The sequence below is a fragment of the Megalops cyprinoides genome, chromosome 6, assembly GCF_013368585.1.
Source record: "Megalops cyprinoides isolate fMegCyp1 chromosome 6, fMegCyp1.pri, whole genome shotgun sequence".
Lineage (NCBI taxonomy): Eukaryota > Metazoa > Chordata > Actinopteri > Elopiformes > Megalopidae > Megalops > Megalops cyprinoides.
The window spans coordinates 20,607,767-20,634,912 of NC_050588.1; the positions used below are offsets into that span (position 1 = coordinate 20,607,767).

At 49.1% G+C, this 27,146-nt stretch overlaps 1 protein-coding gene across 2 annotated transcripts; it reads left to right on the forward strand.

Moving 5' to 3' along the window:
- The first annotated feature begins 3 nt into the window (after positions 1–3).
- On the forward strand, positions 4–26,069 carry LOC118778811 (inositol hexakisphosphate kinase 2-like). Of its 2 annotated transcripts, XM_036530548.1 has the most exons (6): positions 4–92; positions 19,517–19,867; positions 22,440–22,671; positions 23,242–23,411; positions 24,047–24,222; positions 24,886–26,069. In XM_036530548.1, the coding sequence occupies exons 2-6, from the start codon at positions 19,657–19,659 to the stop codon at positions 25,486–25,488; spliced, it is 1,392 nt and encodes a 463-aa protein (XP_036386441.1). In that variant the 5' UTR covers positions 4–92; positions 19,517–19,656; the 3' UTR covers positions 25,489–26,069. The 2 variants fall into 2 exon arrangements, with proteins under 2 accessions (XP_036386441.1, XP_036386442.1); XM_036530549.1 differs by lacking the exon at positions 4–92 and having other exon boundaries at positions 19,262–19,867.
- Positions 26,070–27,146: the final 1,077 nt, after the last annotated feature.

Genomic DNA, 27,146 nt, shown 5'->3' on the forward strand with positions numbered 1-27,146 from the left:
TTAGGTTCCTTGAGTGACAGCTGGCCTCAACGGGGAGAAGTCCGTCGTTAGAAAAGGTTCAAATAAGCTGCGAGAACCCAAGACGTTGTAAGGTGAGTGATATACGCTGTTTTATGAGTAACAGCTGTTACTTTTGCTTCATGAGCGCATGAAGAGTTGAAACGACGCTTTTCTGTTGTTATTTTAATGTATTTGGATTGGTGGATGCGGTGTTTCCGGCAATGTGACGAATTACGACTGCAACAGTGGGTAGCTCTGTTTGCTCATTAACGCGTCTTTACCATATTGCGGCTAAACTGATAGCTGGAGAGGAAGCTGGATAGGCAAATTAGGTCTATCTGTAGTTACATTTTACGTAACGTTAGGTAGGCTGGCTAGTTCACCTTGTTAATAAGGGTGGTTATACGCTATTCCTGAGAGCTTTCTTATTCGCTAGCTAGCAAGCAAATGACCGTCAAACATAATTCTCACGGCTATTGCAACGTCACTCAAAAAGGTGAACGTCTCACCTCACAGTAATTTACTAATGCGCTAAATTTCTCAGATGTCTTATGCTAGACTAATGTAATTGGCCTTTTGCCATTTACTCCGACTTGACAATTCATTCTGAAATACATTTGCCCTTTAGATTGTCAGTATGCCTGATATCGGTATACATAACTAGTATAACGTAAATTAGTGTAATGTCGTTCTCAAGTGTAGTTTGGTTAGGTAACGTAGGTGGCTCTCTAATTGGTTAACCAGGGAAAAGAGACGTAGGGGATGCTGCCTATAGTTACCATTCGTGCCTGTGTGAACGTCGATTTTTACAAACCACGAGGCGCTTGAAAGGGTAACTTGACTAAAGAATTAGCTAACATGACGTCCCTTGATGCCATACGGGTAAGTAGCTAACGACATGCAAGTCAAACAATAAACAATAAAGCGGAATCACAATGCGGCAATCCCCACTTCCTTTCACCGCAATGTTATCTAAAGCTTGACGTCAGCGTGTGACATTTGCTATTGTCTAATTCTAATGCCTGATCGATGAACGGGCACTTGATTTTAGACTCCATTTAAGAACGGGCACTTGATTTTAGACTCCATTTAAGTTTAAAGCCCTACATGGTCCCAGTGAATCAGGTTGGCCTTTTCAAGTCAATTATGTACGTATTTTGTCTTAAATACTTGTTTTCCGTTTAGTTTGAGTTGAAAACAAGTATGAATCGACTCACTTTGTTCCTGTCTGCCTTCAGTCCCCAAAATGCACTGCAAAGCTGATGTCATCCTTACAGCTTGTTAGGAGAACTGATAGAAATTGTTATAATTGTTATAAATCAATACTCTACTCAGTAAAGCCCACAATAGCCTGGCATACAAAGTGTAAATTATATTAACAGATTAGCAGAGCGTTTGGGGACTGTATGCAAAATTGTTGGCAAATTTCATTGACATGAAGGACTGACATACTAAAATGCATTTAAGTAAACTAAATAGATCAATAGAGCAGTGACTATAGACCCTTATATATAAATTAAAGAACTGTACAAGCATTCTCTATACAACACTTACTTCTGGGGAATGCATTAGGGTTAGATAGCAGGATGTTAGTGAAGAAACAGTGAAAGAGTTACAAAGTGGCTCATGTTTCTTGTCATTAAAACAAATTAAGTGGTTTCAGTACAGATATCTATTTTAGTGTCATTAGAGAAGCATGGTGGATTGACGGCCGCTCTCCAATCTCCCACTCTCTCTCTACTGTCTAAACACATGAAACAAACAGTAATTGATATTGATATTTTGGCAGTGCTGTTTGTTTGCCAGTTCTCTGACACCGATGACCCTGCAATTGGAGAGAGAGAGAGAGATGCGTTGTGTCTGAAACACGTGAGTTAGAGTGCTAGAGGGGTGCACTTGCCTGGGCTGCCAGTTTATCCACTCCTGTCTCTGTGTGTGTGTGTGTGTGTGTGTGTGTGTGTGTGTGTGTGTGTGTGTGTGTGTGTGTGTGTGTGTGTGTGAGAAATGAAATGTGAGAGGCCTTTCAGTGGTGCATGGTTCTTGCCACAGAGGCCATGGCTGGTCTTTGGTTTCAAAGTGTGCCCTGGGCCCTCCCCAGCACAAACCTGCATGTACATAATTCATAGGCAGCATCACGTAGGGTGAGTGACTTGAGACTTGAAGGTGCATCACCCAGCTGGGTGCTGAAGCGCAGGACATCATTGAGTACGTCCATATTGAATATGCTGTGGACCCTTGTGAACTGGCCATGAGGGAGTTGGGCTTTTGGCCAGGTGGTTTTGTGTGCAAGGCCTGTGTGGAGGGCCACAAGGTAGGTAGCCTGATTTGCTATGGCGAATATCCATTTGAGTGATTTGATGAGGATCTATCTTGCATGTAATATAATTGGTTTCGTCCTTCTACCCTGCAGGCAGGTAGTGGCTTATTGACTGTCCCTCAGTTGTTAGTTCAAAAAGAGTCACAGATGTTTATTCAAAAAGAGTTGATTGGTTCAGTTTTAATGTTCTCGTGATGGATATTTGGTAAAGCAAATGATGTGAGGTAATCCTGTTTTGTCTGGGTTACAGGACGAGTGGGTTGGGAGAGGATGTGTTTGCTGGAAGGCACATTATGGTGGAGTGGGGTGACAGTTGTTGATGCAGCTCTTTTTTGCTGTTTTAGTTTCTCTCCCAGTTTGGAATGCCCAGTTGTGGTCACAAGCCACATTCATAGCTGTAGCTCTTCGGTATCAATCCAGGAAACGCATACACGCATGTTCTCTCCTTGGAAACATGTGATGTTACCACTTCTTTTGCATAGCAGTCCATGCTGAGTCAAAGTTGAGCCTGCACAGACTTGAGTCAGTGGAAGACATTTCATGTGCAGTTTTGTACAGGCAGACTGCACTCCACTGACCAATGGGGGGTGCTGGTTTGCGATAAGATGAATAAACCCTGGCTGACCTAGCCCCCTAGCCTCGGTGAAATGAAGCCTGTTTGTTCCGCCACTGTTGCCAGATGACAGAGATGCTGTCATAAGGGATGCTGACCTCGCATGTACTCTTTAGTAACTTCAGAGGTGAGAGAGATGTCTCGTACAATGGTCTTCATCTGTTATTTTTGCATAAAGATTAAAACTCGAGACAGAGAGTGTGTTAATGTGCTAATGTGTTAATGTGCTTGTGAGAGAGGCTTGCTGACTTTCGCCTGAAGCGGTTTGAAAAGTTCAGTGAAAGGGTCAGGCTTCATAGTGGTTTGATTTCAAAGGGTTATGATGGATTACTCCCCTCTTACACCTCTTATGTAAGACCCAAGGTATCTGGCCATGAACAGGAAGCCCCCATGTGCAGTTAACCCCTTGGCCTCTTGGCATGGCAGTTATTCTGGAATGTGCTTCCACCACTACAGATGACCCTGGTCACTGCTGTAACATTGATATGTTTGGAGAGGAGCCTGTGGGGACCAATAGGACAATGAGTCCTGCACATGCTCAGTAGTGTTTCTCCTCCCTCATACACACATAGTCTGACACACAAACTAGTTTGGGATTGAGCTTCAGATAGTGTGAATTCATGTAAAGGGCATGCCAATGCAGGCCGATGTCATTCTCAGTCCTTCGTGGGAAGCCAGAGCCATTGAACATTTCGTAGTGGATTCCAAAGAAGAGTCATAATGACAGAGAACAGAAGCATTCCTTTCTGCCATTATCAGAACACAAAAGCCAGAAAAAGCAACAAAATAAAGGCACATTTTATGAGTGTGAAGGTTTGCTTGCACGCTCGTGCGTATGCCTCTGCGTGCGTGTGTTCTTAGGGATGACTGGAATGTCATCACACGCTGCGGGGACTGCTACGTTTAGCACCCAACCCCACCCCACCCCCATTCAAGAGGGGTATGGGAATTCATCAGAAACTGGACTCGTGGCAGATGGCTGATGACTCTTGAGGTCCCGAGCGAGGGTTACATCATCTTCTAACTGGGTCATGTACCCTGCCGTCGCACTGCAGCCCCCATGATTCCAGCCCAAAACTGTGAGGACTTCTGTAGGGGCCACCAGCTGGCCTGGGGGGGAGTACACCTGGGCTGTTTATTGCTCTGCAGAGGGTGAAGAGGGCAAAGGGCCAGACGCTGCCCCTCTGTTCAGTGCACATTCTGATGACCTGTACTGAAATTCAGTAGGATTGCTGCAGTTTGTTTGAATAATAAACAAATTAATAGATATAAATACGGAACAAAGCAACTGTGCTGCAGTATCTACAGCTATCTCAAATGTGGTGAACAGTTCAATAATCTCTGAGTGCTCTGGTGTAGATCGGATAACTCTCCTCCACCTAAGCTGCCCGGTATTTTATTCATCTGTTTATAAGCCCAGTCCTGCTATGGGTCAGTCATCGCCTCTTAATCTGAGATCTCCTGAAGTTACAGCTCTGATTGTGCTTGTCCATGTTCCTTCCTGATGAGGATTATTGGGACTTAGTAGGGTGGGAGCGGGGGTCCACATGGGGGTGAGATAAACAGGCAGAGGGATTACTGTGTAAGAGATAGTAATGGAGTAGGGGTACATTGCAGGCATGTGCAGTCAGCTCTCTGATCCAGATTATCAGAAGGAATCGCAGTGTTCTGAAATGTAGATTTCTAGACCCTAATGCAAAGGCAGTGAGAGGAGAGTGAGAGTTTCAGCTATTCTTTTCACCGATATTCTTGAGAGAAGGATATGTGCATAGTGAGGTGAGGGTCTGGAGAAGGAGTATTAAGAATACAGAGTGTTCTTTTGTGTGTTCATCTCTTTAATACTATATTTATTATCAATCCATCTTGGAACCAGCTGAGACTCTGGTCTGACCAGTATGGGGGTTTGCAGGGGAGTCACAAAGAGAACGACCTCTGTGGTGTTCTGGTGAAACTCTGCACACTCTTAAACCTGAGCCATTTATGTTGGTAGGTGCCCTGTGTTTATATTTAAACACCACATTCACTTCCAGCAGCCCAAGTCATTCTCTGGCATAATACTCTGCCTATGGCCACTGCTGGTGTGTATTGAAATGCTTGATTCTGGGACCATTCTTTTTAGTTTCCTCTATTCAAGGCTACACTTTAAGTTCCCTGCAGCACATTGTATTCAGCATCCTGCAGATACATTTTCAGAACATTTGCAGATTATTCTCTTTTGTTGTCTTTTTCTAAAGATGAATGCATTTCATCCCTTTTTGGTTGGGATGTTCCCCAGTGCGTGGACAGGAACACACTGTTCTTGTTTGTAGCCAGCACTCTGTCTGAGAATGTGCTTTGCCACTGTGTCATTTTTGGGGGCAGGAAGGCATCAGACACCAACAACATATATGCACACAGGGAGCAAAAGCACAAGTGTGCCTTACGTTGCAGATACTGCTGTTGCTCGTCTTTTCGTCTTTTGGTTTGATGTGAAGAGTTTGAGTAAGTTGTACGGACATGACCATGTATTGAATTGTTTGGGTATTGGACCATAAGGTTGCTATTCATTGGATGAATGTCTGAGTACTCCCCCGCCCCCGTCTTCAGCCAAGTCAGCCATCACAGCTGTATTTGTCTTTTTGACTGAGCTCTGTAGTGTTGGAAGAGGTTGGTAAAGAGCTTGGTATGTTTGTGTGGCCCCAGCTGGAGGTCACAGCCTGGTGCTGGAAGGAGCAGTGACTCGGGTCAGCAGGGAAGAGGCTAACTTGCTCTCACATGAAGGAGGGTGGGGCCAGCCCACGGTGTGCTTTTATTGGTGGTGACCCCAGACCTTCTGTCCACACCAGCCACAGTCCCCCCACCTCACTCATCATCTCTATTCTCTCACAGCCCCTCCCTCTTCCTCTCCTCCTCATCCTGATTCACTTTCCTTCTTTTCCTCCTCTCCTTATCCCCCTGTCTCTTCCTCCTTCCTTCCCTCCTCTCTCTCTCTCTCTCTCTTTTGCTCTCTCCTCTCTCTCTCTTTTGCTCTCTCCTCTCTCTCTCTCTCTGGGGCTCTGCTTTTTTGGGGCAGCGAGCCCTACGTTATGTAACTGTGAAATGGAGACAAACTAACTGATATTTATGGCATCCCATCGCCATAAATGAAAGTGGAAGGATGGCAAGGGGTGCGGTTACAACTGTGGCAGAGTTTTGTTGGGGTGTTTACCTATCTCTGACAGTTTAGGGGTGACAGAGGGGAGCCGGGTGGGGGGAGGGGGGTTGTGAGACCCTGAGCCCTGACCACTCCAGAACAGACTCAGTAAATGTTGCTGGAGAATAGATGCTTTGTCATTCTTTACCCAGCTATCTCATTCCATTGCTCCCTACCAAGATCACATGGCTGGTTCAGGCCAGCGTTGGCTGGTTGGACAGCATGTACTTTGTAAAAGCCAATGGGACCCAGGAGCTTCGGGGTCCTGTTTCCACTCTCAGGGATTGTTGGTGAGGAGGACAGAGGAGAATGGCAGGGCTCTGCTCTATGACTCACTTTCATTGCCATCCCCAAATACAGCATGTTCTTATATGGCCGTGTCTGCACTCCGTTTGCCTGTGTGTGCAACCTGAGGTTTGCCTTACAGCGCTCTAGGGAGTGTCAGTCGCTCAATGTACAGACAGTGGTAATTCAAGTCCAGTGGAGGGTTTCAGTGGGTTTACACCTGGCTACATGTTGAGTTGACTTCTGCACTTTGATTCTGTGTGTGTGTGTGTGTGTGTGTGTGTGTGTGTGAGAGAGAGAGAGAGATCAGAACATATAGGCAGTGTGACAGTGAAACACGTAGATGCAGCACTGTAGCCCTACTACTAATATACCCTATATACACCACCTTACCCAGAACACATGCGCGCACACACACACACACACACACACACACACACACACACACACACACTATACTAATGTACCTTCACCATCTCACGGCATGCCAGCCTACAGCTCAGAACACACACATACACAATGTAGCAGCCCACTTGTTCAGTGTTCAGTGCACTGCCCTCAGCTTCCTGGGCACGGCCTTTAAATGTAAATTGATTTGGACCGTGCCTTTTTGCATGCAAATCCTAGTGGATGTACTGAGTACCCTTGAACCAAACAGCTGTGCCGTCCTGTCCTCGGTGCACGTCTGTGCGTGCTGCCCTTTTGTGCGTCAGTGACTGAGCGCGAGTGTCTCGCTGCGGCAGTCCGCTTGCCCACGCCCCGGCAGCGGGATGCTCTGTGTGGTGAGGTTCTGCTGATCGGCGCCTGTGTTTTTCCACTGCAGAGCCCTGCTGCTGCAGCCTCTCACCACTTTTCACCCGGCCCCGGAGCTCAGGTGCGCCGTCCTCTGCGTCAGGGTTAGTCACCTCACACCGGCCTGGCTCCCCGCCACTGTGAACAACCACTGACCTCTGATCGGAAAATTCCGCTGGCTTCTTCAGACAGGGAGACGGAGAGAGAGAGAGCACCGGAGGGGGAGAGAGAAAGGAGAGATGGAAGGAGAGGGGGGAAGAGGGCAGAGATGACAGGGTGAGAGGAGGAGGAGTGTGACGGAGGGAGGTGTTGGCAGAGGACAGATGAAGGGAGACAGAGGGAAACTGAATTGTCAGGCTTGATTTGCAGATCTGATGAGATGAGTAATGAGATGAGTGTTACAGATGTGACTTTTTATTATTGACGCCGAAATGTGTGTTGAGGCAGATAATGGAAACGGGGTGGTCAGGTTTTTCCCTGGTGACAGGAGCCTCTCTTTCACTACAGAGAGTGGAATCAGAGGAGGCAGTCCAGAGGGATGGAATGAGGGAGGGCGGAAAGGGGGGAAGGGTAGGAAAGAGAGAGGAGACAGAGAAGGAGGGAGAGAAAGAACAGAGAGAAGGTGCAGATGTGCGGAGTGGGAGGTGGGGATGTGGATTTAGCATGGAGGTCTGCAGAGGGGGCCCTTGCAGCAGAAACACGTGCAGCTTCAGTCACATGCAGAGGAGCCAAAATGCACTGCACTGCTGCCCACTGCTCATACTGACAACACACACACACACACACACACACACACACACACACACACACAGAGCATGTTACTGCACTATGATTTTGTGTGCGTGTGTGTGTGTCCTCTTCCACTCTATTTATAATGTATCTAAGGTGAGACAGCAGGTCTTTTGCAGCTCCCTGTGCGTGATCACATTTCCATGTAAAACATTAAAAGCCAGGCTTGGGTTCCAGAGCCAGAGATTACTGTGATGCCTAAGTGTGATTGTCAGTAAGACTGTGTGCCTCTGTCTCAAAATGCAAATTCTGCTTCGCTGGTGTCTGCTATTGCCAGTATCGGGGGGAGGAATGTTTAGCAAAAAAAGCAAGATTCCTCAGTCTGTCAGTGAAACTTGCACTAGTGAAATTCTCCATTTTCACCGTGTCTTTTCCTCATCCACTGTTAGACTTATGGACTTAAATTAACTGTGTCTGCACCTGAACGAGAGCCTGATTCAGTCCTATCTATTCACACTGCAGAACTGACAACAGCTCGATATTGAGAACTGCGCCATATGCCGGTGTGAAGTGCTGAGACTGGATACTCGATTTGCAGCCCAATCTGAAGTGGGCTTGCTTTGCCTTCAGCCTGGCTCCATAGTGATTTTCGAGTGGGTTCAAAGACAGGTTGGTGAAATGCATTATGGGTTTCAGTTCAGCTAGACAGTGTTCTCTGCTCTGGACTCCATCTCTGTCTTTGCATTGCTACTAAATGACTGAACAGGGCATACCATCTTTGCTGAGACCATCGCTTTGAAAGAAATCACTGCGTGTAGAAGGGCATTCAGTTCAGCAGATGCTGTTGTCTGCGCACATTATTTAAGATGCAACAAGTAACCTTATTTACCCTCTGGGGTAATGCCAAAATTAGCCCCTCCTCTGGACTTATTTGACTTAATGCTCATTTGAAATCTTGTTATTCCACCTCTAGTTTCACTGAATTCCACCACAACCGGTTTATTTCAGGACAAAGTGTCTCCACTTTGAACCAGTTGTTAGTTCTCTGTTGCTGCAGCTGCTGTGCTAGGCTTCTGCGTTCCCATCGGTGACCCTTCGGTGACAGCACCCTTCCATTTTCGAAGGTTGCTCTGTGAGTCTGCCAAGTGATAATATTTACATATAAATGAGAGTGGGTTGCCTAACCTTCGGGTCAGTTCTGAGCTTCATAGTGTGAAGTGCAGCAGGGTTTGCATTCGGTCAGAAACCAAACCCCGTGCACCCCATCTCCCTCCCAGACCTCGCACTTCGTATTGAGTTGAAAAAGATTGGGTTCCCATTCCAGGGTGATGGACAAGCCCCTGAGGGGGGCGTCATTGATCTTGTGTGAGCATATATAGGCCAACGGAAACAGGATTTAACATTCTGCATACCAGCGTGATTGACATCTGTTTTTACACCATGTATGGCTTCTGTATAGGTTTGCATCCAGCTCAGAGTGGTGCTCGTTGCACGTGCCGCTGACGAGGGCAGGCAGTTCCGTTCAGCAGTGAGGGAAATCCCAGGAACGCGACCGCCACGCGTTCTGTTCGAGGGCAGGGGCGCGGGGTGTGTGTTGAGTCAACAGGAAAGAGGCCTGCTCTAATCAAACGGCAGCCCTCGACATTCCCCGCATTCCCTCCACCTCGGGGAAAAGCAAGGTGGAGTCCGGGTGGGCGGGGCCAGACAGACCATCCCAGCGGCGTCGCCGTGGCGCGATGCCTGCATTTCTTCGCTTTCGCACTTACCGGCTTCATTGTTGTGAAGGCGGGTCGGTCTGTTCCGAGGGTCGTGCCCTGGCAACGGCTGGCTGAGTGGCGTGGCCCCCAGAGCAAAACTGTTCGGCAGTGTGCGATGGCTGTGATCATCATACTGTGTGTCTGAAGCAGAATCGCATAGCTCTACTCTACTCTACTTCAGGGCAGATCTATGAGTTGAATGGATTTCTGTGTCTGAATGGCCGAATGGGGATCAGGTCTAGTAAGGAAGAACTCAACAAATGGCAGGCAGAAATCAGACCAAGCTGGGCAGTGGCAAAGCAGGGGGAAATTTGATAGCTGATAGTGGTGGTGATAAAGAAAACGGCGTCAAATTTCATGGGCAGTATTGGGGTGTAGTGGTAAGGAGCAGGACTGGTAACCAAAAAAGGTTGCTGGTTCGATTCCTGATGGGGCACGGCTGTTGTACCCTTGGGCAAGGTACTTAAACCACAGTTGCCTCAGTAAATATCAAACTTTATAAATGGAAAAAATTGTAACCTATGTAAGCCACTCTAGATAAAAGCATCTGCTAAATGACAATAATGTAATGTAGTGGCATGTGACCTTTGTTAACACAGTGAAAATCACTTGTCAGGTTTATCAGGACCGTTGAGGTAAAGGACTGAAATGCTGGATCCAGACACAGCAGGATCGCACAGCTGCTGGAGTGCTGCTTTAGTGGGTCACTGGTGCGTGTTGTGTTGCTGTGGGGGTGTGTGTTTTGCCTTGTATGCCCTTCAGGATCGCGCATTGCCTGCTCGTGACCTGCCCGCGAACCTTTATATGCAAACGTCCTTTTATTTTCATCAGAGCACAGATCAAAAATGTAAACCCTGTAACTATAATGAAAATTCCCACCCCTTCCCCTCTCTCCCCTGCTTACTCTTATCCCCGCTACTTCTGGTCAAAGCTGCTAGACACGGATACCCATTTTCCGCTGTGGAGCTGGAAGCCGGACCAGGCTGCCAAACTGTGCTGGCATTTCTGATAGTTTTCTATTACCTGTTTTGCATGCTGAACTGTGTCAGTCTTTCCTGGTAGCAATACTGGTGTGGGTGGAATTGTCTCAAACTGTATAATTGTGTTGCCTCTCCTGATACCTGTTCTAAAAAAAGACTTGACAAGATAAGTAGGGCCAAATTACATCCATTTTATTATTTTCAGTTATCTTTAGTCTGTTTTCTTGATTTCTGTTTTATCAGTTTTAAAAACCTCATTTTCCCTTTTCATTGCAAAAATGTCCAGAATTTCAACTATGTTATAAAGAACAGAATACATGGCATTTGCACCTTCATTAAAGTGCTTAAATTGAGAAAAGAACAATTCATGTTGACAGTGGAATGAAAATTTCAACAAAATGAAGTAACATTGTTCTGTTTTGTAATGTACTGTATCGGTTTTATCCTGTCTAGCAGGCAAGGGAGAAAAGCACACACCACCATCACAAACAACCAACAGTAGATAGAAGTAGTAACTCTGACTTTGACGAATGGGCCAACCTGATGGTGGGCAAGAGCCCAGATGACCGGGTGGCTTTCACCTACCCTTTGAGCTGGAAATGTGATCTGAGCCCAAGCCTGGCTGACCAGACAGGCAAGGTAACGCAGTAAAGCCCGGTCTCATTGCTGCTGCAGTCAGTGCTGGATGACAGTGTCGGTATCTGTGTAATGACAGGCTGACTGGTCAGTGTAATGACAGAGGAAGTGCCGCGACCACAACCGCTGTTTCTGTGAACACGCCAGTCATCGGCAGCTGCGGCTCGCCCCGCTGCAGGCTCGCATCTGACCGCATCGACCGCGACCGCTTCTCGAGGTTGCTGCAGCAGTGCAGATGAAGGAGAAGGACCCGGTTGTGAGGAATCCACACCCCACGCTGTGGAATGTAGGCTTGAGCCTGCTCCATACACACGCATCTCCATCTCCTGATTGGCTGAGCTCCAGCAGACAGTCAGTGCTGGGAGAAAGGGAGGTGTGAATAACTGCAGCGTGTGTGGGACAGGTGTCTCCCCTGACCCCCACCCCACAGGTCTGGCTGACCCCGCTGCTGCAGGAGGTGACCTTCCCTCATTAGGGGGCCAGAGAGTCACTCCATTGGGGCGCGCCATGTCTGTTGGAACGTGTCGCGGGGAGGGAAACTCAATCAGCCTGCGAGGTCAAGCGCCCTGCCAACATCAGGGACACCGCAGGCACCATGGCTAATCCACTCCTTCATTGCCTCTTTCATCGAGGGAATCGATACCACTGTGTAATCTTCTCTTCAACACCACACTGTCCAACACTCCTTTTTAACAACACACTGTCCAACACTCCTCTGCAACACCACACTGTCCAACACTCCTCTTCAACACCACACTGTCCAACACTCCTCTTCAACACCACACTGTCCAACACTCCTCTTCAACACCACACTGTCCAACACTCCTCTTCAACACCACACTGTCCAACACTCCTCTGCAACACCACACTGTCCAACACTCCTCTTCAACACCACACTGTCCAACACTCCTCTTCAACACCACACTGTCCAACACTCCTCTGCAACACCACACTCCCCAGCACTCATTATTAACACCACACTCTCCCTAGCACTCATCTTCTCTCTAACACTGGTCAACATCACTCTTTTCAACACTGTCAAGATCAACACCTCTCTCCAGCATTCTCATTATTATTACCACTTTCTCCAGTGCTGTCATCAACACAGCACTCTCAAGCACTTAACAGTGACACTGCACTGGTCATAACCCCAGTGGTGATCGTAAACACCATGCCCTCCTGCACTTTCGTTCTGTCTGCACTCCATTCTTCTTCACTCCTATGCTCAGCTGTAGGATGCCGTACCATTTTAAGCACACTCCTGTGTGTGTGTGTGTGTGTGTGTGTGTGTGGGTGCGTGTGTGTGTGTGTGTTTGCAGTCATGTAAACATGGTGGTCCTCGCTGCCTTCGAACACTCTGATCCTTTAACTGTCTCTCCTGTGTGCCACCGAGATGGTATAAGTTGTGTAAGGCTCTTTCAGACAGAAGCGCAGGGGCACTTTTGGCTGAGAGGGCTTAGAGGCGCACTGCCTCCCTCCCCGATTATTTATATAGGGGGAGATTGAACGAAACCTTGGCTCAGGCTGGGGAATCCTTTGTCTGGCTGGGTTTTTATTTAGCCAAGAGTTGGGCTACATGGGGGAAATAGACACATGCTGTTTACCTCTTTCCTGGTACCCAAACTTAAGAGTGGGTTTGCGTGCCAGTAACCTTTAACCCTTGAGTGCAGGTTGGCACTCGCTGTGCCCGTCCTCAGCTGTGGTACAGGAATGCAGCCAATCTCCTGTACAAAATGTCCAGACAGAGCGATTGAGAGATTGAAACAGAGAAAGGACCTGTTTTTCTGTTAGAACGATTGCAGTAGCAGTGTGTGGGTGTATTAACTTGTGCCAGTGGCCTCTTTGTATGTCTGAAGCGCCTACAAAATAATGATAAATCTCACGCACGTGCAGTGGAATGTTTTCTGATGAGGAGTTGCTCAAAGTTTGAGTGAGTGGGTGGGTGTGGGGAGTGTAATTATGCAGTGATATTGTAGTGTTACTGTGAGGGAGTTTGGCAACATTGTGTGTGTTCTCTCTATAACATGGTACACAGTAACCCTGTAATGTAAAGAATAACTGTATAACATGGTAAAGTATAGCCTTGTAATGTGGTGAAGAATAGCTCTATAATATCGGGCATATTAGCCCGTAAATGTGGTAAAGAATAGCTCTGTAATTTGGCACACAATAGCCATGTAGTGTGGTAAAGAATAGCTCTCTAACGTGTGAAAGAATAGCTCTACAACATGGCAAAGCGGGATTTTCACTGCAGTGGAAGCTGTGGTGTGAGGTGCTGTGGACCTGGGTCTTGGCTATGATTTGTTTTCATGAAGCTTTTATTACTTTATTACTGTGGGTGGATAGAGAGGGAGATGCTCCCACTGGAGGCCTAGCACTTGTCTCCACTCCACCTGAGCTGAGATACGCCTGAATGAATGGATCAGTGGTTTGGGGGGAGTGCGGTCAGCCCCCTTGTCCTGGCTCTGGAGAACTGTGGGCAGTTGGCAGCCTCCTTAGGGCTGGAGCAGACAGCCCCCCCAAATCCGTAACTGACACCCAGGCTGACAGCAGCAGGATGTGGTGCAAGGGTGGGGGGGGGCATTTGTAAGGTGGGAAACAGGAAGCTAGGGTGAGGTATAAGGAGGAGGGGACCTTTCATCCCTGTCCCTGGGGTTGGACTGGAAGAACGTACGATGACCACGGGGTTTGGGTGCACAAGGTCTGTTTTTGGGGAGCTTCTGACTCTGGGCTCGGCACAGCGGCTGAGGAACGTGTGGAACGACATCTCTCGCCGGTGGAAGGGGGGCAGCCGGGGGGGGGTATTTATAGGGCAGGCATGGGGAGGATGCCGGGGGTGTTGGAGAGGAATCATTGGCATGCTTTGGGTGAGTGTGGGATCTGCTGTAGAGGTGTGAGGGTGAGGAGGGGTCCAGTGAGCCACTCAACACCACTACCTCCTTGGCTGTAGAGCCCTTAACACCCCCTCTCCCCCCTCTCCCCCGCTCTCTTGGCTCACTTTGCTGTGATGGACAAAGCTGTAAGAAATGCACTGACACAGGCACACAGAGCTGGACTTTACAAAGTGGGTCAGAGCTGTACACCCCCCCCCCACCCCCAACACACACACACACACACACACACACACACTATGTTCCACCCTGTCACCGAGAGGGACAGGCAGTATTTAACATCTCCTGTGCTGCTGCACCTCTGCTGTGTCTGGCAGGGCTTCTCGCCACACGCTGCGCAGTGTTTCAGTGGACCGCGCGTGCATACGTGGAAGTGCAGCTGTGGGATTGCACTCATGCATGCTTGTGCCCGTGTGAATGTGTGGCCATCTGTCTGTATAAATCTGTTTGACAGAGGGCTTGTGTGTAATTTGGTGGGTTGGTTTCCTAACACACGGGTGTGTCTGCATGATGGAAGCTGTGCGTGTGTTTATGAGCCTTTTCCTGCCCGTAATCCACGCAGCGGAAGTGATGTACTAAAGAGTACGAGAGGAAGTGTACATGTGGGTGTTTCCTGTTACACAAGTCTGTGCACAAGGTGTGCGTGCGCTTGTGCTTGTGCTTGTGTGTGTACACCATAGACCGATCAATGTATTATTAGAATGTGCATGTGTGGCCAGCCTAGGGGCAGGGCATATTTTTATCCAGGTTTGATGCCTGTTGGATTTGTCGGGGTCTGTTCCTGCCTGGTCTGTAGCCAGGTGATGAGATGAGCTATTTTCCGCTGTGGACGCCTGGATAGAGGGACCGTCCTTCAGCCCACCTTCACAGGGCCCTCCTAGCTTCTGTGTATCTCCTTGACACTATGAGCACCTCCATATTTACCACGCTTTCATTTCGCCTGCCCTCCACCCCCTCGCATTCCCGCACTCACATGCAGACCCACCCCGCCGCCCGAGAGTCGCCCGAGTCTCGCCCCGTGGCTGCAGCCCAGCGGGCGTCGGCGGGGAGACTCACCGTACCAACGATCTCCAGTAACCCTGTGGTCTCCGCCGTCACGCGACTCCCGCAGACCCGCCAAGCTCCCAGCTGCTGGTGTCTGTCCAAATACCGCACACAAAGGGCAAAGTCAGTGGCACGAACAATGTCCATGTTGTTCAAGGACAGTAGGCCAAAATAAAGCCCAGTTTATCGTCAGTTTTTTTTGTGGTAATCTTGGCTCCTGAACGAATATTGTGCATTCTGCAAGTAAGCGACAGCCATTTCATACTCTTACTGAGTCACTGTGTGGTCAGCCACAGTCACTGTCAAAAGGCGACAGCTTCCAGGGACAGGGATTGTATTGGAGAGGGAGTCTGGGGTAGGGCGCTACTCAGCTCTGGAAGAAATGGCAGGATGTCCCACTCTAACGTTCTCTCTTGGCCCGTCAGTGAGAGGCGATTCCTTTCAAGGTCGGATCCGGTTCAGGTCATTTCTCACCTGATTTATTAGGAGCCCTGCTGTGCCCTCGCATCACCACCTCCTCAAGCGTCACCTTTTCACCCCGCCGTCCTCTCAGCGCCACAGCGGGCCTCGCTCCCGCTCCTTCACCGCTCTGTGACAGGAGGGAGGTCGGGCGCTGCCGGTGTGCCGTTTGCCGATGACAGCGAAGCTCCTGTGTGGTAACGAGGACAGCCTGCAGGGCTGCTGATGTGTAGCGGTAACAGCAGAAAAGCCAGGGAGGCCAGACCAGGCAGTGTGTGAATGGCAGCATGAAAGGAGCAGCTGTGTTCAGTAAGAGCCCTGTAGCAGGGCTGTGAGTCTCCACGGAGTGGCTGCAGTGTGTCACAGCTGTGTTCAGTAAGAGCCCTGTAGCAGGGCTGTGAGTCTCCACGGAGTGGCTGCAGTGTGTCACAGCTGTGTTCAGTAAGAGCCCTGTAGCAGGGCTGTGAGTCTCCACGGAGTCGCTGCAGTGTGTCACAGCTGTGTTCAGTAAGAGCCCTGTAGCAGGGCTGTGAGTCTCCACGGAGTCGCTGCAGTGTGTCACAGCTGTGTTCAGTAAGAGCCCTGTAACAGGGCTGTGAGTCTCCACGGAGTCGCTGCAGTGTGTCACAGCTGTGTTCAGTAAGAGCCCTGTAGCAGGGCTGTGAGTCTCCACGGAGTCGCTGCAGTGTGTCACAGCTGTGTTCAGTAAGAGCCTTGTAGCAGGGCTGTGAGTCTCCACGGAGTCGCTGCAGTGTGTCACAGCTGTGTTCAGTAAGAGCTCTGCAGCAGGGCTGTGAGTCTCCATGGAGTGGCTACAGTGTGTCACAGCTGTGTTCAGTAAGAGCCCTGTAGCAGGGCTGTGAGTCTCCACGGAGTCGCTGCAGTGTGTCACAGCTGTGTTCAGTAAGAGCCCTGTAGCAGGGCTGTGAGTCTCCATGGAGTGGCTGCAGTGGTGTGAGGAGATAAAGGGCAGATCAGAATGGGAGGGCTTTGTGGCGGTGGGGAGCAGGAGTTGCCATTAAAGACCCGTGCTAACAGACATGGGACCACTGGAATAAAAATAGCCTACCATGAGCAGGGCCAAGAAGCGGATAATATAATATTTGGGATGGGTTCAGAGTGGCTGGGGCTCGGGGCGTACGGAACGCTTTGCCCTCTGAGCGCACACAGCATCTGCTCGTTTAGCACAGGGGCTTCTCCGCAAATGCACTGCGCGGCACGCCTAAATATCACTCTGCAGAGCACACGCCGTGACCCCGTTTGGTCACGGTCTGGCCGCCGAGGATTTCCACCCGGGTTTAAGCACGGTCAGACGTGCAAAGCAATTAACCAATCGGCCACTCAGGGACTGTGCGCTTAATTTGCTCTTGGCAGAATGAGGTCTTTCGTATTTACTGTTTCCACAGAGCTGGCAGTCAGTGTTCTGATCCGGTTAGATATGGACTGTGTATCAAATGATGTCTGCATGTTCAAATATTTACAGGGTACCAGAGGTCAGCAGTATGTGACTATAAAACATATAGAGGCAGGGGTTTCTGAGGGCAAATACATTTTCTGAGACCAGTCCAGCAGATCAGAAATACATGACGTTATTTGCTAAATAGACAAATGCCCCTATCCATGGCAACACAGACCCTTTCACTTTACCCTTTGATATGGCTGGATGATCACTGAGCCACTTCAGGTGGTCCTCTGCACAGTGCCACCATCTCCCCTAAGACTCAATCCTGCAACCTTTTTGTTCAGATTTCTAGTAGTAATGACATGTTGGATGCAAACATAAGCAGCACGCAGACCGAACAGCACCTTTACGTACGGCATCTTCAAAGCAATACGACTTATTTATTTTGGACTCTTCTTACTCCATGTAGCAAAGGAGAGTTCAGCTGGATCTGTTTTTATAAAAGCCATATGGCAGTCCTACTTCTGCTATAGAATGAATATTGGCGTGACTAGGGGTTTGATGTTTAAAGAAAGAAAAAAAACTTATTCAGTCGTGTTATGTTTCTGTTTACTTATCAGTATACTTATAATATGATATTGTTTCATGATAATATTGTCTTGTAATCTTCATCACTCAGGTAATATCGTGAGCTTAGTGTATCGTCTCATATCTGCGTCAGTCATTACCAATCAGAATGAGAGACACTGATCTGTCTGTAGGCTATGGTTTATGTGTGTCAGTCATTACCAATCCGAATGAGAGACACTGGTCTGTCTACTCCATGGGTTATGTGTGTCAGTCATTATTGATGAGAATAAGAGGCGCTGATCTGTCCAGTCTATGGGTTATGTGTGTCAGTCATTTCCAATCAGTATACGAGACACTGATGTTTCTGCACACTGTGGGGGACCCAGGTGGCTCTACTGCACTGTGGCCCAGTGCACTTCACTGTGGGAGTCTAATTCTATTTTTGCATGGCCCATTTTCCCTTGTGATTTCCAGCAGGCTGGATTATAGTGATTAGTGCATGGCTTCCTGCCAGTGATCTTAGGGAACATCTAACATCAAGCGATCAAACACCCACATCTTTACCCCACTCCTCAGCAGCTCTTCTCCTAGCCCTGAAGACAAATGTTTTTGCCCACTGGAAGAAGCAAGCCTATTTCCACTCGCAGGCTTTTTAACTGACTGACCGACCGGCTGAATTACTGAGGGTGCAGCTCCCACAGTAACCACTTATGACCACTAGAGGTCTCCACTGAGCAGGGCCTGTTCAGTTGTTTTTCTCTTACCCCCTGTTTTAATCTGTGTTAAGAAGTGGAGCGTTGGGATTAAGTGGCCTGTGCTGTGAGGCTGATCCCCCAGTGCTTCAGAGACTGAACGGCTACAGCAGAGCCCCTCTGCTCTAAACCATCTCCCCTCCACTCTGATGTTTCTCTATCTGTTTCTCTATAACCCGATTAACCCCACTCTGTCTCCCCTGGTGCTGTCCTGATCTTTCAGCTCTGTGTGTGTGTGTGTGTGTGTGTGTGTGTGTGTGTGTGTGTATTTGTGTGTGTGAGAGTTGGGGCCCCTCTGTGTGTTTGGATCACGGAGTACATTCATTCATAGGGATGAGGTTGTGTGTGATGACTGGGTCACAAAGGAGAGAAGCCCTACATCAAGATATTATTGTGACTACATGTCCTTGGGTGAGTGCATCCTTACTGGAGCACTTCAACTGGCCCTCATCTTAGGTTCTAAATTTAAATTCAGAGCTGCTGTAATGGTTCAACACTACTCCACCCTACCTTTTTCCCCCTGTTTCTCCCCCAGCCTGTCTGGATCTGGAGCTGGCATTCCTCTTTCTGACAGGACTTTCACAGTAGAGAAGGAAAACCATTAGTTTTTCTTCCCCTCTCTCTCTCTGTCTCTTTCTTCCTTTCTGTTTTTGTTCTTCTTTTTCCCTCTCCCCTCCCCCACCCCCCCTCGCTCTCTCTCGCTCTCGCTCTCTGTCTTTGTTTGACTGCTCCCTTCTCTGAAGCTGCCACCCAACAACAGCCAGCTACCCGCGATTGGCTGAGATTAGGACAAGGGGAGGGGCTATGTGTCTTGTTGTGATATTTTTCCCATCCACAGCGAGCTCAGAGCGTCACATTCAGTTTCGGCGAGAGAGAGGGACATAGCCTCAGTCGCTCTCTAGCCACAGTCACAGCACAGATCGTGCTTTTTTGTGTTGCTCTGTGGCCTTTTTAACCATAAAAACAAAGACCGAACATCCTGTCCTTTCTGGACAAGGGGAGGATAGACATCAGGCTAATTTCTATCCATGAAAAAGGATTTGGAACGCTGAGCAGATCTTTTTTTTCTCTCTCTCTTCCTCCTTCCTCTCTCCTTTGTTTTTTTTTTTTCCTGCAGTAGTCATCTGCGGGGAATATCAGTGCCCTCAAAGAACGAGGGAGAGAGTGAGAGAGAGTGAGCTGCTCTTTCTCCGATACCTCCAGCTGGATCCTGACACCACCACGGTCCCCCAGCCAGGAGTCTAATGCTCGTCGAGGATGAGTCCCGCGTTAGAAGCCATGCAGGCAGAGCAGCAGAGCTATTCCAGCAAGGGGGTCCTGCTTGAGCCCTTTGTGCACCAGGTGGGGGGTCACTCGTGCGTGCTCCGCTTCGGGGAGCAGACCATCTGCAAGCCCCTCATCCCCCGGGAGCACCAGTTCTACAAGAGCCTTCCGGCTGAGATGAGGAAGTTCACCCCGCAGTACAGAGGTAAGGCCCCCCAGCCCTCCCTCCCTTCCTCCGCCAGAGTCCCTGCAGTGCACCTTCATCAAGCCTGTGAAGCTGTGTGTGTTTGTGCTGCTGCTAGTGCCCAGTGTCTCTCTCTCTCCCTCTCCCCCTCCCTCTCTCTCTCTCTTACCATATTTATACTGACGTAGTCTGTGGTGGGTTATGGTGAGGGATGTGTGGATATACTGTGGGCGCAGGTGTGTGTGCGTCATTGTTTTTTTGCGTGGCCGCGGCGTTCGGGGCAATGTCGGCTGACGTGACGGTCTTCGGAAGGGGGCAAGCTTCTCGTCTAGGCCGGCGATGCAAGCAGCCCGGGGTACCGCGTTAGGGCTAATGACCCTCCCGCTAGAGCGCGCTGTAGCGTGGAGAGATCCCCTCCACCCCGTCCGCGCACCCAGGGTCTCCTTGAGTAGGAGGGCAGGTAAGTTGTATGGACAGGTGGGAAATGCTTTTTTTTTTTCTTTCATTTTTCTTTCTGAAAACGTCATGATCGGAAAGCGGATTCCACGATGCGCCGTGCCGTGCAGTGCATCCGTAGCCCAGTGGACTCTGTGAGTATGAGTGGCATTCGGGCGGACAGGTTTGACGAGCTCGGGGAGGAACAGTGGCTTGCACACACACGTACACGCACGGTGCTCTAACCTCACTCGAGTCACTCTGCGACCCACAGCGGAGCAGACAGGAAGCCGCAGCTTGGCAACCGATTGTGGCAGGGTTAAAAAAAGAACACAGGGACCGGAGCAGTGACACAGACAGGGATGCAGAGAATGAGGAAGCCATTGGTGAAGCAGAAACAGGTTTTGCATGCCCTCTCAGTCTAGACTCATGCAGTGAAAACAAACATTCAGCTGATTTTGTTTTCCCCTGGGGGTGCTGTATCAGCTAATGGTCCAGCCAGAAGAGGGTTAACTCTGCAAGGTGACGACATCACTGGCAAAGGCAGGAACTGCGCAAGACAGTCAACTGCCGAGTCTTAAAACCAACTTGAATGAACTGTGTTTCTGATCATCTGTCGTCAATATTGAAGCTGTGTTTCTCTTGTCTTTCTTTATCAGTGAGGAAGCTGAGCTTGTGCACTTCTTGTTTTTTATTTTTCACTTTCAGTTCCATTAAAAGTAAATATTCAGTTGTGTTTTTGTTTTCCGGGGTGGATGAAAGATGTGCTCTCCCCTTTCCTAAAGAGTGTTCTCTACCTAATGTGGAAAGGAAATGCTCTCCTTGTTGCTAGACAAGGTGTGTGACTACAAGTCCTCTTTTTTTCCCCTGCACACGGGGAGTGCCTGTATTAGACAGTTTGAGTTTCGCTGTTGTTTTTTTTTCCTGCTAGTCTCTCTCTCTCTCTCTCTGTCTCTCCAATCTCCTAGCTGCAACTGCGCTTATCACTCTTTTAGTCCCCCTGTAATCCCACACCCCCCACCCTTCCCCACCCGCCCATGCCCTACCTGCAGGGTGTTACCTGTGTGTTGAATGGTTTAGACTGGGATTGGGGGGTGGGGGGCGTTGGGGTAAGTACAACACAGACTGAAATAAACCGTGAGCTCATTTCTCCTGCCTCTGAAGAGACTTTAAACAGAGACTGTCCGTCCTGAGTTCCTTGCAATTTGCACCCTGTTGATGAAGAAAATTCCTGCTTTCATAATGAACTGTAGAATAAGAGAGCACACAACACTAACAGGGCTCCCAGATGCATTTCATTTCACATGTTAACAATAACGATGTATTCATATTTTTTTTAATTTGAGAGATTTGAAATGCCTGTGTTCTGGGTTTGGAGCGGGTTTTAAGTGAGGCATGTTTGTGTGCAATCAACCTTTTGTTGTGTGTTGTGGAGGATGTCTCTGTCAATCTGTACAACAGCTTGTCTTTAATAGAGCTGATTGTTTTGAAAGGAGTTCACGGTGGTTTCATTTTTTTTACTTGTTTGTTCTGTCACTCCAGCAGCAATATCTTAGCTGTACATTTCTAAGATAATCTGTTGAGTGTTCAGCACTTTTCTGTAATGAACCAGCTGTTGTTCATTGCAATAAAGAGATGGGGTTGAACTGAAGCCACTGAAGCCTCCTGTGTTTTTTTTTCGGGAGGGGGGTGTCTTTGTCTGCTTGATGCATTAGGAGAGGTGTGTGCGCCCATAAAAAATGCACACTGACACATACACACCAACAAATATGTGTGTCCCCCACCCTGCCCTTTCTCCCCCACTTTCCCTGTCTCATATGCTGTGTGTCATCATCCCCATGTAAGTCTGTTGTGGATTTGTCCCAGTCTTTGATCTCTATCAGGTTAAGAGATGCCCTGGCAGAGAGCAGTGTAAGTTTAACAGGCTGGAGAAATCTGTCCCTTTTTAAGACAAAGAGACGGGGGTAAGATTTGACTAAAGAGTTCCCAGCTCATCTTTAATTTTTGGCTGGGGAGTCTGAGCACCTTATCAATCTTTTCATTCTGTGTAAGAAGCAAGTTTGCGTTGACTTGTGGTGCAGAGGCTCATGGCTGTGTTTTGCCTCCTGTCCTCTCCCCCTCACCCGCCCCTTTTCCCTCTCCTCTCCCGCTCTCGCAGGCGTGGTGTCGGTCAGCTTCGAGGAGGACGAGGAGGGGAACCTGTGCCTCATCGCCTACCCCCTGCACAGCGAGCCGGCTGACCTGGAGAACGTGGACCCCACTGCCGACAGCGAGCCCAAGAACAAGATGCTGAAGTGGGGCAACAAGAAGCCGTCCGCCCTGCTGCTGGACAACGACAACTACGGCAAGGACAGGAGCAGGCACGCACGCAAGGAGGACAAGATCAAGAGGTGAGGAGGCAGGGGTGGATTAAACAGTGCTGAGACTGAGATAGGACCTATATGCACTGATTACACACTGATACTGAGACACCCTGATACACTTAGACTTATCCAAACTGATTGAGATATACTGAGACAAATGCCTACTGATACTCAGTGACATTGCAATATTGGGTTAACCCGAGCAAGAGAGTTGTGTAAGAGAGTTGTGTAGTGTCTCAGAAACATGGCCAGAGCGACATGGGGGTTATGACCCAAAATGGGGGCAGGGGGTATGTTGGCAGAGTTTAAACACTCCAGTTGTGCTTGCCCCAAGGCAGCCAAACTAGAGCACTGCAACCCTTTGGACCATATGGGGCCTTGGCTTTCATAGCTTACAACATGGGCAGGCAGGAGCCATGACCAGGGCGTTTTTCAGAGTGACTACCCTCCAGGGGAGCTTAGGCCCCCAGAGGTGCTAACACACTGCTCTTCAGGCGACACTTTCCACGCTCGGCAAGAAACACAACCATAGTACGAGCACACTCTCAGTTGTGTTTGTGCCACCGTTGACCGTCTGCTCTCTCCCCTGCCCGGCAGTCACAACCGCGAGGAGGAGCTGGACTGGCTGCAAAAGGCCGAGGTGCTATACTACAACCTGGAGAAGAGCAATGCAGTGCCCCAGGTCAAGCACAACCCCTGGAGCCTCAAGTGCCACCAGCAGCACCTGCAGAGGATGAAAGAGAACGCTAAACACCGCAACCAGTACAGTATCCTTTTCCACTGCAGTGTTCTTCACCTTCTGAAACCAGTACAGTCTTTCCCTTGGTGATCCAGTGTAATGCCCTTTCCAGTGCAAACTAGTGTATTGATCTTTCACAAACAAGGCAAGCACTTTGTCTCTACAAGGGGAAGGAGTAGGGCTTGCACACTGGATAATGCTCCTAACTAAACTTTTTATTGTGACATTTTGATCGTGCCCGACATTCGTCTGGCATTCAAAATAAGCAATTTCCATGAGCAAAACCAGTGCTTTGTTCCTCCTCATGCAAACCAGTAAAGCTTATGTACATCATGCCACAAATGCAAACTAGCAGTGCCCTTCCAAGATAGGACTGTGTCACTGAGAGCAGCATAAAAGAGTGTTTATAATTGTACTTATAATTACATTTTTTCTTGTTATTTATTAAACCGGGGCCAGAGCTTCATGGCACCATTAAACTTCTGAGCTTCTTTGCGCTGGAAAAAAAAACACAAGTACCATTAAAGTTCCAATGTTTAAACTGTGCTTGCACACCTTCAGCTGAGTGTGCAGAGTGATGGAGCAAGTTCCTGCATTAAAGAGGCGCTGAGGTGGGGGAAGCCCCGTCTGTAGTTGCGTTCCTTGACCCGCCCCCCTTCCCAGAATTCATCCTGCTGGAGAACCTGACGTGGCGGCACACGGTGCCCTGCGTGCTGGACCTGAAGATGGGCACCCGGCAGCACGGGGACGACGCCACCGAGGAGAAGAAGGCCACACAGATCCGCAAGTGCCAGCAGAGCACATCGGCCTCCATCGGGGTGCGGCTGTGCGGCATGCAGGTGAGCGGAGACGCAGCCGGCCGGCAGGCGCCGGAGAAATGACAGCGCACATATTCCGGGCTTTGTTCTGCATGATGGGCATGGGGGTGGGGGGGGGGGGGTCCTTTTGAGGAGGAGGTTGGGGTGACAGTTGCTAATGGGATCAGCAGGGGTGTAGAGTGTGAAATGGGACTCAGCAGGTGTCAGTTGTTATTATTGTTGGCATTTAGCAGATGCTCTTATCCAGAGTGATTTACATCAATTACAGGTTTTTACCTGTTATCCATTTATATGGCTGGATATCTACTAAGGCAATTGTGGGTTAAGTACCTTGCCCAAAAGTGCAGCAGCAGTACCCCAGTGGGAAATCGAGCCAGCAACCTTTCAGTTACAAGGCTTGCTCCTTAGCCACTATGTTAAACTGCCGCCCACCGTTGTCTGGTAGTATACTTGGCTTCCCTTGTCTAGTCGGGTTGCACAAGTTAACTTAGGGTCAGGCTTGAATAGTGTTATGCTCACACATACTGGGAGTGTTGTTAGCCTGGTCTGACACTGTTGTTCATTTAATTTGAGTTTATACATGTATGTTCTCTTGTGCTGGAAGTCACTCTGGGTAAGAGTGTCTGCTAAATGCACGTAATGTAATGTATTGTAATATAATGTAATCCGCCGTGGTTCACGCAGGTGTATCAGTCCGACTCTGGGAAGCTCATGTTCATGAACAAGTACCATGGGCGCAAGCTGACGCTGCCGGGCTTCAAGGAGGCGCTCTTCCAGTTCTTCCACGACGGGCGGCGGCTGCGGCGGGAGCTGCTGTCGCCGGTGCTGCGGCGTCTGCGCGAGATGCAGGCGGCGCTGGAGGCCTGCGAGTCGTACCGCTTCTACTCCAGCTCGCTGCTCATCATCTACGACGGCGAGCCGCTGCGGGGCCGGCGCCCGCGCCACCACGGCGGCGAGGAGGGCGAGGAGGACGAGCTGTCTGAGGAGGAGGAGGAGGAGGAAGAGGAGGAGGAGGATGAGGAGGAGGAGGAGGGGGGCGCGTACGGGTTCCCCTGTGGCGGGGCGGCGGCCGGCGGCGGGAGCAGCACCGTGGGCGTGGTCAGCCGTGCCCCCAGGGGGGAGGGCAGCCCCGTGGTGGACGTGCGCATGATCGACTTTGCCCACACCACCTGCCGGCACTACGGCGAGGACAGCGTGGTGCACGAGGGCCAGGATAGCGGCTACATCTTCGGCCTGCAGAACCTCATCACCATCATCTCCCAGCTGGAAGAGCACAGCGCAGACTAGGCTGCGCCACCCCCATCTCTGACTGACTGACACGGAGCGAGAGCTCTGCCTGCGTTCCGCATGCATGTCTCGCGCCGCTCCTCTGCCCGCAGGGGCGGGGCGTGGGGGGGCGCGGGTTGGGTGCGGGGCGAAAGGGAGACGTTCCCTGCCCTGCCGACCAAAAGGGACAGAACGGTGTTCTGCTAGTTCTCTCCGTTTTTTTCTGTTGGTGTTTACCAGTGTTTTTTTTTTTTTTTGGTTTGTTTTTTTGTGTGTAGAGGAAAAAAATTTGAAGAGAGACGTCAGTGATCTTTCCAGTTTTGTTTACTTGACTAAGTGACTCGTAGCCTCCTCCGTTTTCTTGCACTGTTACAGTTTTGTTTTTTTTTCTTTTTATATGAAGAGCGTTAACGAAAAAGAAGCTAAAAACGTGTAAATAAAACACAAGAAAGCAATCATGGATTCCTAATCCTTCCAGTCCCCTCTGAACCACAAGGTTCTGTCAGACATTTTCTACATCTTTAACCACCAGCTCCCTGCAACGCACACACACACACACACAGACATGCACTGCGCTGCTAAGGGAGTGAAGCTAATAATGTTGTGTCAGAGAGAGTGATGGATGGGAAGGAAAAGAAGAAAAAGGGAGAGAGAGCGATGTCATTGAAAGAGGGATCCTCAACCCTCGACTCCGCCCCCACAGAAGAGGATCATGGGATGAAGAGGAAAGGGGGCAGGACTGAGGAAATCATTTGAGGGGGCAGGGACAACATCCCTAGACTGTTTTTTTTTCTCTTGATTTGTTGTGCCCCCCCCTCCCCATTCCTGCAATACTGACTAAAGAAGAGAATATATTCAGATAAAATATAGAGTGATGCAGAGAATATAGATCTTTATTTATTTGAACTGTTTCATAAATAAATGAAAAATGGAAAAAAAACTGCAAATGGATGAAGACACAAAGACTACATTCCATATTATTAATGGTATAATAATATTAATGACTATTTGACAAGTTGAGATATCTCTCTCTTATATACCTGTGTGTCCGCAGAATGTTGGAGGATTAATAAAGACCCTGTTTGTGTTCATTGAGGTGTTCTGTTTGCTTGCTTGTTTGCTCCTGAAGTGATTCTGAAGTGGACTTTGATGTGGGCTGTTTCAAAGGGTAGTAACAAGGATGGGGGGCTGACTTTGGGAGATGTAGGTTGGGGGGTAGATTGTGTTCTGTGGAGGTAGTTAGTTCTGAGTGGGGGAGAGATGGGGTTTAGACAGGTAACAGATGAGGTAATGTTAGGATTAAGGGACAGTAACAATAAAAAGCAGATTCATAAGGGTGGGTTTTGGGTATGTCGGTTAGACGCAGTGGAGTCCAGGATCAGCGTGGTACTGAAACATTGGTACTGGTTTATTTTTTGGATTGGGAGGGTCATAATGACACAGAAGGATGTTTTTTGGCTAATGCCATCAGTCTGGCCTGGGGAAAAAATGAACAACATCCACCTTCACCTGCCCCTACTGATGCGTGTTAAATTACATTATTTGAATTTAGATTTTTCCGGGGGGGGGGGGGGGGCAGAATTCTGGCAACAGAGCTGAGAATGTGAGACAGGATTTATTTGTGTGTTAAAAACAATTTAACTGCAGGGATGTTTTCACTGACAAGGATTAAACTAATC